This window comes from Lytechinus variegatus, chromosome 15 (assembly GCF_018143015.1).
Source record: "Lytechinus variegatus isolate NC3 chromosome 15, Lvar_3.0, whole genome shotgun sequence".
Classification (NCBI taxonomy): Eukaryota; Metazoa; Echinodermata; class Echinoidea; order Temnopleuroida; family Toxopneustidae; genus Lytechinus; species Lytechinus variegatus.
The window spans coordinates 32,131,613-32,147,511 of NC_054754.1; the positions used below are offsets into that span (position 1 = coordinate 32,131,613).

General features: G+C 37.0%; 2 protein-coding genes across 3 annotated transcripts in view; one reads left to right on the top strand and one right to left on the bottom strand.

The window, feature by feature from the left end:
- LOC121428774 (uncharacterized protein C1orf112 homolog) overlaps positions 1–11,501 on the bottom strand; it is a 32,681-nt gene extending 21,180 nt beyond the window's left edge. For both annotated transcript variants that reach the window (XM_041625596.1, XM_041625595.1), the window contains exons 1-9: positions 11,182–11,501; positions 8,746–8,874; positions 6,805–6,906; positions 4,857–5,000; positions 4,105–4,258; positions 3,511–3,638; positions 2,047–2,303; positions 1,084–1,232; positions 351–521 (exon numbers count right to left, since the gene is read on the bottom strand). In XM_041625596.1, the coding sequence (XP_041481530.1) occupies positions 351–521; positions 1,084–1,232; positions 2,047–2,303; positions 3,511–3,638; positions 4,105–4,258; positions 4,857–5,000; positions 6,805–6,906; positions 8,746–8,874; positions 11,182–11,271 (1,324 nt within the window). In that variant the 5' untranslated portion in view covers positions 11,272–11,501. The remainder of the gene's footprint in view (positions 1–350; positions 522–1,083; positions 1,233–2,046; positions 2,304–3,510; positions 3,639–4,104; positions 4,259–4,856; positions 5,001–6,804; positions 6,907–8,745; positions 8,875–11,181) is intronic.
- A 262-nt stretch (positions 11,502–11,763) lies between these two features.
- LOC121428773 (DNA (cytosine-5)-methyltransferase PliMCI-like) overlaps positions 11,764–15,899 on the top strand; it is a 28,373-nt gene continuing 24,237 nt past the window's right edge. The window contains 6 exon segments of the mRNA XM_041625594.1: positions 11,764–11,999; positions 13,072–13,120; positions 13,779–13,840; positions 14,545–14,590; positions 15,177–15,401; positions 15,403–15,713. Of these exon segments, the coding sequence (XP_041481528.1) occupies positions 11,947–11,999; positions 13,072–13,120; positions 13,779–13,840; positions 14,545–14,590; positions 15,177–15,401; positions 15,403–15,713 (746 nt within the window). The 5' untranslated portion in view covers positions 11,764–11,946.

Genomic DNA, 15,899 nt, shown 5'->3' on the forward strand with positions numbered 1-15,899 from the left:
CATAAAAAGCATATTCAAAGGAAAAAGATATAATGCGAATTCTTTATGGATTGAATTCAAACTTACTATGATTATTTATTTAGAAAATTTATGTAAACAAAAAAACAAGTTCGGAATTTTGAAAAAATGTGATATCCAAAAAATTATTGCATTATTGAATTGAATTGTTTTTTTTTATTGTTTGTATATAAATGTACATGTTATTGTGAATAAATACCTCGATTAAGAGGATAAGAGAAAAAAAAATAAAAAACTAGGAACCAATCAGAATTGCTCTTTCAAATTAGCGATTAATCACTATTCTCCGTGTTACGGGTCCAGGATTAACAGCAGATTAATGATATACCTACAATTCTTCATAGCAGTGAATATCCCTGAAACAAGATCTTCTCTCGGTTCATCTTCAGGCATCAACACCGGATCTAGCCAGAGGATGCGAGCATCATCCGTTGCCGTGGGCAACAGCTTCAGGATGGTGACCAGGGTGAGTAATGTGGCAAGACTATGGTCAGGTTTACGTTCTGCATTTTAATAAAATAATATCAATAATGGTGATAATTGCATCTATTAATATTGCACAAAATGCACTTAAGAGAGCAATGGAGGAATGTCATGTCTGTAATACCTTAATTTCTATACAACTGTTCAATTAAAATTTCAATAGAAATGTTAAACGTTTCTGTTACGCTCAGCAAAGCGCAATTGGAATACCGTAAAGTGCAAAGCTTTGAGACTGTCTGAAATATCATGTTCACTTTTATAGTGGAATTGCCTACATATGAACCACCAGTCAACGCTCGACTCAATAAATTCATTTTGCCTAGTCAGTTTTTTTTTAAATCAATTAAGCAATATTTCACGACGGAATGAATTCAAACATTGTAACATTGTACATGTCCACAAGGTAGTCAAAAAGAAGTAGAATCACAATTCACAAAAACATGAATAGTTTTTAATTTTACTTATTTATTGGATGTGTAGGTCTGTTTTGCAAAACATTTATCATTTCTGCTGTCAATCTGCCATCACGTTTCAGTATATCTTAAATCGACATAATAATGAATCACACACAAAAAATATTACCTTGATTGACAGCAAGCAGTGAGTCACAGAACCTTCTACTGGTGATAAAGAGTTGAATCAGAGGTTCAATACCCACAAGGACTGATCTCTGAAGATCATTGAGAGCCTTTTCTGAGATGTCTTTGGCTTGGAGACTCGGCGTGGTCACACTAAATAAACAAGAAAAATTATTAATAAAGATAAATCTTCTTTCCACAATGAAAAAATAAGCAAATTACTTCATAAAACTTTTGCCGTCATTATTGATAGTCTGAGAATACAGGATTTTACCTGTAATTTTAACAAAGCATTTTTCCTTATTTTTTTTTCTTTAGACAATATACAACACTCTCCAGGAAATGGCATCAAGAAATTATTATGAGCTTTTTTCAATACCAATCACTTTTTGACAGTAAAGAGTAAAATACATAGCTGTATATAAAATCACAATGAACCAGTAAGACAAGGGTCCAGTTTCATATTGTAATTTTTCAATATGGTAACCTCCAGGGTAACAGGGCTAAGTAGCCAGTCACAATTAAGGTTTCCAAATAAATTACAATAATTGAATGGGAAAGTTACAATAGGAAAATATTTATGAAAATGGCACCTGGACTATAATGATCCATCCCCTTCTATCAATACTTCTGTTTTCTTTGGATTATCCAACTTTACAAGCCATAATTTGATAAGTCTAGTAATAAAAAATGACTATCACACAGGGGCGGATCCAGAATTTTCCAAGAGAGGGGCACATTTTAAGCAGAAAATTTTCACAAGCAAGTTTTTAACCCAAAACTAAGGACATATCGTCAACAAAAAAGTTTGACAAGCAAAAAAAAAAAACAGGTCTTCACTTTCAAAGGGGGGGGGGCATACTTCTATTTTGACGACATATTTACATTACAAATTTTAATTGTTCCTCTCAAAAGGGGCACAGGCCAGCTTTGGCCCCCCCACCCTGGATCCACCAGTATCACCTACCTTTGTAAGACCAACAGGACCTGGCTGACTTGTGGACCACATTCCTCCACACACTCCTCGGGAAACTCCTTGATCAAGTGATGAAGCATCTTGAAGCAGAGACTGCACACCTTCAGAGTCCTGGCAAAGGCCTTCTCATCCGTCCCTTGGGAGCCCTGGGCCTGGACCTCTAGACCAGAGGGCTGAGGGGCTAGGTCCAGGGCATGGCAGTAATGGGATTCCACCTCATTACATAGGGTCTGGACCAATGGAGGTGTCTGTAAGGAGATCATTCACAAAGACAAGGAAACTTGTAAACACCGTGCCAGAAGGTTTGAAAAAGACATATCAGAGGAGTGAATGAGTTCCAAGGTCTAAAGCCGATCACCACAGGACTGCCAAGAGATCTCAACCAGTAGTGTGTAATTTATCATCTGCCATCATTTGATTAAGCATATTTTTTCATTTACACGATCCATCATTTGCTATTGGAGCAATTGAATATATTCCAAAATGGTTGGAATGTGGGAGCAACATGAATCCTGAACTTGGAAGAGCAACATTTCTCAGGCATGCTACATAGATTGCTGCCAACTTGACCAGTTGGTCTTTGCACAAAGGCTATAGAAATAAAAGCATTCTGCTGTGAATAAATCAAAATGGTAAGAACGGTATTGTTTAACGGATAAATCTGCAGGAGTTTCAAGGATTTTGCATATTCTCTCCCTGCCACATGTGATAAAAAGGACTTTATAATAGTGATGCTCATTAGATAATCTCTGTAAAAAAATTGACCCTAATCAAAATGAAATTGTGTGAACCCAAGGCGCAGACACTTGTTCACTGCTACCATCCTGCCTGTGGGGAATCTAGAGGTAGGACTATGGTATGCCAATGTTGTACAGAGCACACACTTCAAAAAATCATTAAAATATCACTTTTGTGACCAAAATTACTAATTTTCATACAGTTGCAATTTATTTTTCATTAGTAACTTGGGAATAATTTTTGTATTCACCAGAGCGCTCAAAAACTTGAATTTTGGGCATATTTTTGTGTACGCCCTCTATTGGTGGAAAGTAATATGGCAAGAAAATTTTCATTTTTTGATCTCTATTCTTAATTAAGAAAAAAATGATTTAAAGAATCAAATTGAAATAAGAGCCAAGTAGTATGAATAATAGGTGTAATGAAAACTGTCAGTGTAAAAAAATCAAGCATTTGCCCCAAAGAAAAAGAGAAAATAAGCCAAACATTGCCACCCTTATTTTGCCACACATGGAGATATAACTGAGAACAAGGTTATATTATAACCTTGTTCATTGAATGAGTGGGCGCAGGTGCTTACAGTGGGTGCCAACCTTAACTGCTTTGCTGCCCTCAATCTTCCCATATTACTGACAGTGGTTCTATGGTGATTTTTTTTTCAACAGAAGAAACGACTTACTGCAAGGTCTGAATGAAGAAGAGGATAGATTGCCATACCTGAAATGATTGTTGGATTGAATCCTTGTGTTTGATGACAAGCTTGACAAGAAACCTCCAGGTACTCACTAGGAGCGTGGTGTCCATGCCGCTAATGATCCTACACAGATCATGGAAACCATCACAGACTACAGAGAACAAATGATAACGAGTCTTGATGAATTCTGATACTTTACCCAAGAATGTATAACCAAATGAAAAAAATTGTAAATCTATTAAACTCACTGGTTATACACTAATGATAATAATATCTGGATAGCACTTTTTGCTCAGTGCATTCAATGAATTGATCCTACCCAGTACCCATTCTCCTTCATTGCAGCACAATGAGGATAATTTCCTGCTGTAGAGAAAACATGCCATGGCATGGCTAATAATAAACTTTTTACATTAATAAAGTCTAGTGCCACTGCCTAGCCTAATTATGGCCCGATGCAATTGGTATTAAATATCATACAAAATTTCTATTAATTGCAAATATCTGGAATGTTTCAAATTAACATCAAAACCAAAACCAAACCTAGATTTAAAGAACCTCTCAGTTTCTCTCTGTCTGTTCATCAGACTCTCTCTCTCTTTCTTCTAAATCCTTACCATTTGATAGACTTTCAGTACTGCTATCTGTTGAATCAGAGACAGCTTCGAGTAGCATCATCAAGGCTTTCTGAAGACTGTAAGCTCTCTTGAAGAGAGTGGAGAGTTGTTCAGAAACAGCCGGGAAGTGATCCCCATAAACCGTGTGACTATCCTACAAAATAAAATTGAAATAGCACAATTTCAATAGCGTTTATAAATGGCTCATATTTTTATCAAGTTATTGTTTGGTAGTGAGAGTTGGAGCTTTGGATTGTTATCTCCTTCATCTGTGTTGAATGAAGTTGAGTACATCCAAAATATCAAATACAGGCAATACTTGTTGAACAAAGTTGGTTCAGAAATGGCTAAAATATGTTAATTTCAATAATCAATTCTTGATGTGGGTCTTGTACAAATTTACTTGCGTTAAGGACCAATGAGACTTCCATTACTACTAAAATATACACTTTCATTGCGGGAAGCAGCCAACAATAATCTTGGGAGTGTTATGTAGCTTCTGACGATTGATTTGTGAAATTTGAATTATACTAAAAAGTCACCCAATTACATATTCTCATGGAAATTAGACAATATTGGACAACTTACATTGGTTTTGGGTCTATCATCCCATGGCTAATATTTTTCAACTTCTCATCATTGCCTTCAAAAGGTTCGAGAAAAAAGGATCCAGATTCTGACAGGTAATGAAAAGCAACCAAAACATCAACACAGACCCAAACACGTCTGATCAAAGAATAAAAAGCTTTTACCTTGCAATGACTGAATGACCTTTGTATAACTGATAGGACATTACAGGGCAATGATTCTATGGTCGTCATGGAAACCATATCCCCTTTAGAAGGCATCATATGCTGAATCACCATCTCAAGAACACTGATCACCTCTACCAACAACTGCGAGACAGAAAGGATAAATTATTAATTAACACACTTATGAATTATTATAATATAAATAATAACAATACAACAATGATAATAATAATAATCATAATAATAACATATTTTTTTAAATAATACATGAGTTTAATATAGCGCACTTTCCATCTTGATTAGATGCTCAAGGCGCTTCAAAGCAGAACAAAAACTATTTACATATACATGTAATACATGTCTGAACAATAAGTCAATGAATTTGCTTTATTTTCATTGGTTCTAAGAAGCAATGCAACTATCAATGAGGAAATAAATAAATGAAAATAATTTTGATAGAGAATATTGCATTTAATGGTTCAAGATGACTAAAAATCCACAGAAAACTGAAAGAAAAAAAAATCAAACATGATTTCCAAGATATGTCTGATGGTTAATTGAATGCACAAAATAAAACTTTGTGATCAGTGATTTTCTGAGAAAAGGGACACTTCATGGAATTCATATAATGTTTAATACCTTGGTCACATTTGCTCTATGGCGGCGTAGGGCTAGTCGAAAACAGTCGTTTTATTCAATTTTATTCGAACCAACTATAGACCAATTTCACAACGTGAGAGGGCAGCAGACTGGTCGCCATGCTGCGGTGGGCGAATCAACTTTTATAGTACACAAGTCAATAGGGTATTTGGTACATTCGTTCGATTTTTTTTTTATTTTGGAACAATTGAGCAGATTTCTTGTAAGATTCACAATGAGCATTAATCGGAGAAGTGCCGGTCGCAGCTGTGCTGGGTTCAATTGCCACAACAATTGGAGACAGCTTCAGGATTGGAAGCAAAGTGAATGTGAAATTCACTCGCCTTGGACTCATGAAGCCTGTTTGTGTGTGAAGCCGTACTCCCTGCATAGGTTTCCAGGCCGTGATGAAGGAATGCGTCGCCAGTGGATAAAAAAACATCAACAGAAGGGACTTAGATGGAAATATCAGTCCCTCTCTCTCTCACACACACACTATCCCTCTCTCTCCCTCTCTCACACACTCTCTCACTAGCCCACCCCCTCTCTCTCTCACTACCCCCCCCCCCTTTCTCACTATTCCTCTCTCCCCTCTCACTATCCCCCTCCTCTCACACATACTCTCCCCCCCCTCCCCTGTCTCATCCTCTCTCCCTCTCTCTCGTTCACTCTCCCGCTACTCTAACACAATTTACTAGCAACAAGATGTGAGCTCCCTGATGAAAACCAACAGCGATTCTTGGTCATCATCAACTCACTTTTACTGACAAAACTAAGGGGAAAAAGTAGCCAAAGTGCAAAAATTCATCATACCTTCATCGGTCAGATATGGCCATTGTCTTACATCGTCTACCCAGGTGTCCATGCTTTATTTTATTGTTTTATGATGAAGTTAATGACACAATATCAGAGCTTATCTGTAATCTTTCATTGAATTTGTACACAGAGCCAATCGCGGTCAGCGCACTTGCACACCGCAGCAATGGCGTCGCCGATAGAGGGCCAAATACATAAACAGGCCGTGAAATTGGTCTATATGTAGCTGGTACAAAAATGTTAAAATGGCTGTTTTTGACTCGCCGTATGGCCGCCGTAGATCAAATGTGACCATGGTATATGCTACTCACATATGACATCATAAATTCTCAATATCTAAAACTCCATAGGTATCTCGTCATTCTTTGATGGATTTAACCAAACCTTCATGAACCTATTTCTTTCAGTTTGTTTTTTTTAAATTAAAACCAACTGGATTTCGCTTGAGGTTCCCCTTCAAATAATAGAATGGTATAGAAGTTGATTAACCAACCTGTAAACTGTGGAGCAGGGAATGGCTGAGATCCTGTGATGAATTTGATTCCTGAAGAGTTGTTATTATTGAGCTACATATACTGCTGAACAATACTCTTGTCTGCAATTAGAAGAGAAAAACTACATTATCAGCTGGAGGTGCTTTCAATGGTATTCTGAATTTTTTATTTCTTCTAACTTGTGTTTTCTTCAGCTGTTTTACATTTCTGTTCTGTCAAGACTTGAGTTCATTTGCATTTCTTTTCAGTACTGCCCTTGCAGTATGAACTTATAGGTTATTTGAGTTTAATGATATTCACTTGTCATTCATTCCTTCATTGAAATTCCTTCCCTCTGATTCTCTTTTGTCATCTTCATTCTTCTCTATTCAGGTGTTCCACTCATTCCATCCCTCACCAGACTCCTTAGTTTCTATTTCCATTATTACATAATCACCCATACATCCTTTATCATCTTCATCTCATTCCTCATTGGTTTATCTGATGAATTGGGTTCTTACATTTTCATTCGATCCTTCCATTCATTTGATTTTGATTGGTTGACTCTACTTGATTTGAATATATGTAAATTATTATGTGATTCAGAGTTTAGTCAAGGAAAAGAGATTAAAACGGTGCACTACAAGACTCCTTCGGTTGCAGTTCTGTTTGGGTCTCTACTTTAATTTCATTATTTCCCATTTGGTTTGATGATGATTGAGTTTGCTGATTTATAATTTCATTTATTTTCTACCCCTGAACTTATAATTTCTCTCGACCTCACATATGTATAATAAGTGTATCAATTGGTATAACTGTTGAAATTAATTGAATTCAGGAGGGGGGGGGGATACATCGTAATTTCTTGTGCGTCAACTAGTCAGACCTGATAACTTTCCTCTATTTTGATTGGTTCTAAGAAGCTATGTATCTATAGTAACTGTATGCTAATACATGTGACACATCCTATCGTGAAACACTCCCCAGCAGAATTTTCATTCAGTACTATTCAAACATGGTGGGACAAATCATCCCGAAAACAATGAAATGAATAGACATGTACAATTTACAAAAAAAATCATGATTCATGACATCAATGCTTATCATATTGCCATGTTTGTCATGATTTTACAAAATTTACAATTCATGTCGCATGATTTATGAGTGTCTATGAAACTCTGAACAAGTTGGACTTGTACTGACAGAAACAGGTTTCTTTAAATTGCCTTTGTCATTTCATCTTCCACTGATTTTCCAGAGCTTTATTGCTGGGCACTGTTGCACCTCAGTGAAGAGGCCTTTGGATGCCATCTCATTCTATCTCGGTAATGACAGCATTCACAAGCCAAATGAAACTATAAAATAGTCCTCTGGTCAGGTAATTTTTAATTCATTTTCTTTATTTTGTTTTCTCAACTTTACATTATTTTTCTTTTTAATTCTATTTTATCATAATAATTTACCAATATGCTTATATAGCGCATATCACTACCAAATGCGTCCCTATGCGCTTAATTGGATATTGGTACTTTGGCTTTAGCCTCGCAGCCTGTTACAGCGCGATAGCATTTCAAGGAATAAATTCCTGCCAGGTACCCATTTACCTCACCTGGGTCGAGTGCAGCACAATGTGGATGAATTTCTTGTCGAAGGAAATAAAGCCATGGCTGGGATTCGAACCCACGACCCTCTGTTTCATAGTCCGAAGACTAATCCACTGGGCCATAACGCTCCATGTTTACCATTATAAACCTTTTTATTTTATTTTTTTGAGGTGACTTTTTTAATTGGCCTTTTATTTGTTTTAAGCCCTTTTGGCTTTGTTTGTTTTGTTTTCAATGGTTTTTGGATGCACATCAGGGGCAGTTTGCCTCAAACCCCAAAGTTTTTCCCTTCTCCAGATATCTCTTAGATCTACAAGAATTCATAAACTTAAAATGTAAATGAACTGATTTATTTACCTGTGACATGACAGGTGCTGAGAATTCTCTCTCCCTTTCATCTGCACCAAGGACCGGTAACAGCGAGACCACCATTGTCTTTAAGATGCTCACTTTCTTTGTCTCTGAAGCTCCATTGCAATACTGAGCTTAAAAATAATGTTAAGGTCATCGATCACTTCCTCTTTCTTTACTGTACAACTTTATCAATCTCCAGCCCCCTTTCTATCTCAGTATCTCTGTGCTCAGAGCTACCAAGTCTCACGCATAATGCGTGAGACTCAAGCATTTTGGACTCTTGTTCATCCCCTCAAATCTCTGTCTCACGCAACTATCACAGCCTATCCCCCTATACATCGTACACAATGTCTGTAATCTCACTCAGATTCATAGAAAATCTCACGCATAGCTGGTCTTTGAACTTGGCATCTCTGTGTGCTCAAAGTAAAAAAATTATAAATTTTCATCTTTTCCTGTCATTCCATATTGCAGTCAAACCAGACCCCTCCCATATGGAAGTGATTTGATGATCATAATCATATTATATCATCACGAAGTGAAGTCAGCAGATGAGCAGGGCCATGTCACATGTAGCTATAAATACACACCTAAGGGAATCGCAACAGTAGAGGCGCACGGCCAATATGGGAGACTCTCTCCTATAAGGGAGACAATCTCCCATATTGGAAACTTGCTTTGCAAAAGAACAAAAGAAACAACACCAACAAAAGTATGATTTTTTCCACCCAAACTTTTGTCCCACCGAGGTCAGAAGCCCATTTGTTTTGTGTGTGGATGACAACAAAAATCCTTATAAAAACAAAAGCAGATGGTGAATTTTTAAAGTAGACGGTGAAAACAAAAAGGGGTAATATTTCATGAGGAATCTGCTTATCACATTTTTATTTGCCGCCAAGGTAATCCTTTTTAAGCAAATGTAAACAAAGAAAATTGGTCTCCAAAACTGGAGACTGTCTCTGAAATTGGATACCAAAATTCTTTATGAAAGTCTCTGATATTGGAGATAATCTCTCTCATGGGAGACAGTCTCCAATATTGGCCGTGCGCCTCTACTGCGCAAGCTGTAGGAAAAGCGCATGAAATAGTTTGTCACATAGTTATAGAACGTGAAGAATGATCACCAGACTATAATCCTTAAAAAATGTTTCAAGAACTTTCATAATGGACAAAAATTCATAAAGAAAAAAAAAATTCAACGCCTCTAAAACAGGGCCATTTTAGAGGCGAAGCCAAGTTTTTCCCGACCACACAGTCTGTCAGACATTCATCTCACTCATTTATTGGGTTTGATTTTCATGATCTAACGTTGGAATCATCTCTTCATTTTTTTCTCTTTCTTGATTTTATTTTGCGAAAGTCAAAATCACAGAATGAAGCTAAAATAAGTATTAGAACATGTAGAAACAATTTTAATTTTCGCAGTGTATACAGCCACACGCGTGTGTCTTTACCATCCAGCCACACGCGTGTGGTTATATCCAGAACACCTATCTGTGGATACCGCCACACGCCGCCAGTAATAACAGTAAAACAGGTATGTAGGTCTGACCGTCTATATCACGATCAAAATAACCTCATTTCTTCATTAAATTCTTACATTCTAAACCCCTTTGATATCCTTAGATCGTTTCAATTTCATTCTCACCGTCTTCTCTCCTTGCTTTTCTTGTCTTGTTACAAACGGTCGTCTGTTTAACAGCAAATTCTCTTTTTCTACTTGTGTCGATTCTGGCTTCCTTCGCGGTGGCAGACCCATACAGCGTTAGCGCAGCGCAGTAGTAGACATACACAGTTTGGGTTTACGTTTGGTTCGTACGTACGCACGTACGCGCACATAGCCTAGAGTCAGTAGAGAATCGACACAAGTAGAAAAAGTGTGGAAATTTGCTATTTAACAGGCGGCCTTTTGTAACAAGACAAGAAAAGCAAGGAAAGAAGACGGTGAGAATGAAATTGAAACGATTTAAAGAAATCAGAGTGGTTTAGAATGTAAGAATTTAATGAAGAAATGAGGTTATTTTGATCGTGATATAGACGGTCAGACCTACATACGCGTTTTACTGTTATTACTGGCGGCGTGTGGCGGTATCCACAGATAGGTGTTCTGGATATAACCACACGCGTGTGGCTGGATACACTGCCTAACTTAAAATGGGTAAAGACACACGCATGTGGCTGTATACACTGCCTTTAATTTTAGTAAATTTTTCTTACTAAGAAATATTACTAAAAAGAAGTTAGCACGCTTGTTATGTCAATCAATTAAGGCCATTTCTTTACAATGCCAATAACACATAGCTCTAGACTGAAAGTAAAACCACAAGTTATGTTTCTTAACTTTATCAATTAACAAAATCAAAACACTGACTTTCAATGTCAATGCAATGGATTTGGTTTTCATTCAATTCAATATTTCGAATGCAAAAAAAAGGATATTATCAGCACTGGCAGTGTTTCATTGAGCTTCAATCTGCAAGTTTCCTGGCTCCACGATGAAATGTCATCAAAACTTGATTCCTGTGACATTGTTTGTATCAAAATCGAAACAAACAAGGTGAAACGAAATCAGATAGGAATTGAGCCAACACACAGGTGGTGGAACGGTGGTGAGATGCTGTCGCCCGGGCTGGCTCGGCGTAACGTTAGACCACCAGTCTGTGTCATCAGGATCGGTGCAATGCTGGCTGCAGTCAAATTCCCCGCGAGCGACGTACACACACGAAGGCGCTGGGCCGATAATTAGATAGTGGTCTACGATTTCCGGGTTATATTAGATTGTACCAAAACTTCATAAGGGGTCATTAAATTGATTAAGGTTATAATCTCAAATGAATCATATTTTTTAATTATAGTGACTCAAAATTATACTCAATTATATTAGTCGATTCTTATGATGTAAGTCAAGTGACTTTTTACTCCAATTTGATATTGGTTCAATTTTATTTTAATCGAATTTCCCCTTCATAAAATGGTCTAGTCTGTTTCGCGCCAAAAATATTCCGCGCGACTTCAATTTGACTGAACAGATGTAAACAATTCACATGTGTGTACTACATAATCATTGCATTGCTGCATCACGCATTAGCGGCAGTTGTGATTGATATCAGAACAGGCAAAATTTGTACGGATTGGAGACTGAGATGTTAGCTTATTTTGTCTGAATTTGATCGCCATATCAGTGTTCACTCCAAAGAAAGCAAGATGCCTTCAAAAACTTTATGCGATCGAGTCATCCCACCTTCCGTGAGAGACAGGTTAGTTGCAATGGTGATGGCAATGAAGGGGTGATGCTGGCAATGAAAATGCAATAATGGTCATGCCAGGCCATGGCAATGAAGGCCAATGCAAAATTGAAAGGGGGAAATGAAGTCGGTGAATGTGCTAATGCAATTTACTGTAACTGAGTGAGATTGAATGTATCTGTGGTGACTAGTTTGTGATTTTTGTCAAGTGTACCATTGCAGAAAGATAAATGTAAAAACATTGAAAAAATAAATGAAGTGCAAGTCCCGACTCCCAGATCTAGAGCCCCTGGGCCTGGCCCTATTCATTTTTAATTGAGTTTACTAGTTTATACTACCGGTACTTACTAGTTTAGTTTACTCTAGCGATGTTATTATAGCCTGTTCATCGATCAAAGAATGTCTTTTGCTGCTCTCCTTCAGACAAAATTAGATGCACTAGCTCTAGTTATGTTGGCAGGGAGGGGTGGCAGAGTTATCGTAGACAGCAAAAATTTCCATAAAAAACAAAAATCACCCAAAATGATAGGCAATCTTCTCCCAATGCTTATCCAGTCTATTCTTAAATGCAATCACTGAACAAGTAGTATCCAATAACCATATCTTCTGGGAGACTGTTCCATGCACATGTCTTTCTAATTTTATTGGCTTGGTTGAAAATAAATTCTTTAAGTTCAAGACAAGTTGTGTTAGACTTTTGATTGAAGTTAAATTAATTTGATTAATACTGTCATAATAAGTTGAGTGGAAACAAAGGCATACATCCACAACATTCTATTTCATTATCAATTTAATTAGGGCCTAGGGGTGGGCATCGAAGCCATCGATTGATTCATCTCATCAGCATGCAGCACTGCTTGCAGTAAACTAAAAAAAAAAATTAAAAAGATTTAAACTTAAAGACGTCAAGGCCATTATCATGGAGTAACAGGCAAAGAATGGAGCTTTACTGTCAATCAAAACTGTTATTTTGCTGAAATCATTGAGCCGTAGTTCAGTCTGGCTGACCAAATTGTCTGCTGAAAAATTTCATGAAACAAATATAACAACATTTCTTGTGTGTACACTTTGTTTTCACTTTTAGGGTCCAAGAGCTTGAAGGAGATCTAAATGATGGCCTCATTACAGAGAAGGTGAGAAGAATCAACAGCAGCCAAAAACTTAGAAGGGGGGGGGGAAGGATTTTTCCACAAAATGTCCAGAATAGCCCCAATTGGTATAATATCACTAAATTGTTAAACTAGGTTACTGGATTCATTACCAAGTATTATTTTGCTGGAATTTTTCAGGAAAACAAACTTATTTAGAAATAGTTTTTGTCCTGATCATCTGTACCACATTTACCTGAAGAGGAGATCTCTTGCTGCCTGATTATGATTGAAAGACAGCAAATCACAGAGTGTTTTTCTAATGCATCTTATATTCTATGTCTGTGGACAGTAGTGTACGCAGGATTTTAAAAGGGGGGGGGGATCATGCTGAATGAAATGTTGACAACCCCCTCTTCCTCCCCCAAGGTCTTCAGCAGAAATTGGAGGTCGTTTCACACAGAAATGGCTTTGAGGGGGGGGGGGTGTTGAACACCTCTAACCCCCAGTGTACATGTGTGCCACCGGGCATGGTAGTTGATGTGGCCAAATTAAAGTCAATGAATTCAACTTTAAGGCAAAGATACTTAGTCAATATTGCAACTTCATTTGCAATATGTATACAAGTACATGTATTTGAAATGTTCAATTTCTGGTGGATTTTCTGTAATTTAACAAGATTTTATTTCAATTCTTATTTTAGGGTTATATCAAGAAGAAGAGCAAGATACTGTTTGAGCATATGTCATCAGACGTACAAACCACGTAAGTAGTTTTTAATGAGGGGGGGAATGTATTTTGTAAAATTTGCATGTTTTAGTCTGCACTTATTAAGCTTTATATGTATTCATTCATAACTAATATATTTATAATAATATTGTCTAGGAAGTTGCGGTAGTTCCTTTTTATTTCAAAGTTAGATACATCGTAGCACATTATGTATACATTGTTTTGATATTTTTGGGATATGTACATGTATGTATATCGTTCTATGTTAATAACCACATGAAGTGAGAAATGAGGCATATTGTCACAGTTATTCATTTAACTATTCCTGCCCCTGGCATTCCAGTGGTTAATTTATATTGTGTATTATTATTCAATTCTTTGTTCTTTGAAATCATTTCGCCAAATAAATTGATAAATAATGATAATAGAAATAATGAATTGTCTCTTATTTAATTAAATCAAATAAGATGGAATATAGATATTGTATATCAATATAATTCAGCTTGTTGGAAAATATCTCACTTGACTTTTCATGTTTTAATACTCATTAATTTATAAACTCCCCTGCTTATTATAATTAACAGAAATGAAGTAGGCCATGAAGTCATCTCTTTAATGAGTTTTAAGAGTAAAACATGATGATGTACAGGGCAAATTGCTCAAATTAATCTGTGAGTAATCATTTTATGGAAAAAAATGTATACTTAAATTATAACATTTTGCTTTATTTCTACTTATAGGCTGAAAGGTCTAGAAGATGAACTGAAGGACGAAGAGTTGACAGAGGTAATTCTGGATCTAATTGTTATTATAATTTGTTTGCCATCACCTGAGCCTGGGAGGCAAAAATCAAACTAAGTCACTATGACCCCAAGGTCTCTCCCGATATAACTGATTGGGGGAGTGCATGTGGACCTTGTACACAAGGGTTTCCCCTACTCTTAATATGAATAGTGCAGTGAGTTCTTAGCATGTATAACTTTACACTACACAGAGCCTCCACTTAACATCCTGTCTAAGGGATGGAGTGTTTTTCCCTGTAACACAGCTTGCATGTATGGAACAGGGGGTGGGGGGCATGTTTGCACACAATGTAGGTTTCAGTCATCTGGTCGGGGTAGACTCGAACCTGTAACTTACCGATTGAGCTAACTTAAAACAAAGGGAATAGTGTCGCCACATTGTGTATGTTTTTAAATTACGAATACAGGAGGAAATTTTGTACAGAATGTAAAGGGCTTTATACTTTATTCACTTGATATTTTTCTCATGGTAAATTTTTCTCTGATGTGATCTATGATGTATAAAATTAAGAAATCTTAAGATCTCTTAAGGTGCATATTTTTGTATATCTTTGATCTCTTCATTTCAGAAAGGGTATTTCAACAAAGTGAAGTCTATCTTGGCCAAGTTTCTTGAAAGCTGCAGCCCCAGCACCAATGGAGATGTGAAAGAAACAGATTCCAAAGAGAAGACTAATGGGGAGGCTCCGCCCACAGTGGATAATGGCTCCAACTCCACCCCTTGTAATGGCTCCATCAAAACCAATGGCCATTCAAATGGCAACCATGTTGAGTCTTCTGTTCCGGAGGAAAATGGGGGGGAAGAGCCAATCGGAGGAGGACATGGAGACTGACACGCCCACTTCTGAAAAACCAAAGAAGAAGAAGAAGGGAAGTCCGAGCAGAGATGGAGGGAAAGGGAGAAAAAGGAAAGTTCTTGGAGACAGCGAAGATGAGGACAAGAAGGGAAGAGGAGAAAAGGAATCGGAGAAAGAGGACGAGGAGGTGGAGGGAGGGAATGGAGAAAAGACAACACCGGACGCAAAGACGCCTAGATCAAGTAAGAGGAAGAGGTCTCCTAAGGTGGATGCCAAGCAGCCCAGCATCATGTCAATGTTTACTAAAAAGTAAGAACTAATAGCTTCCACAATACTTTTATTAAAATATCATCAATTCTTCTCAAACAAACTGGGTATTTTCGTAGATCCATGAACGTATTTACATAGTTACATACTTGTCTTTACCTGCCATTTTTGTGCGTTTCAGAATTTGCTCTGTTCAATATACCTTGATATTTCAAAAGAATTTAATGA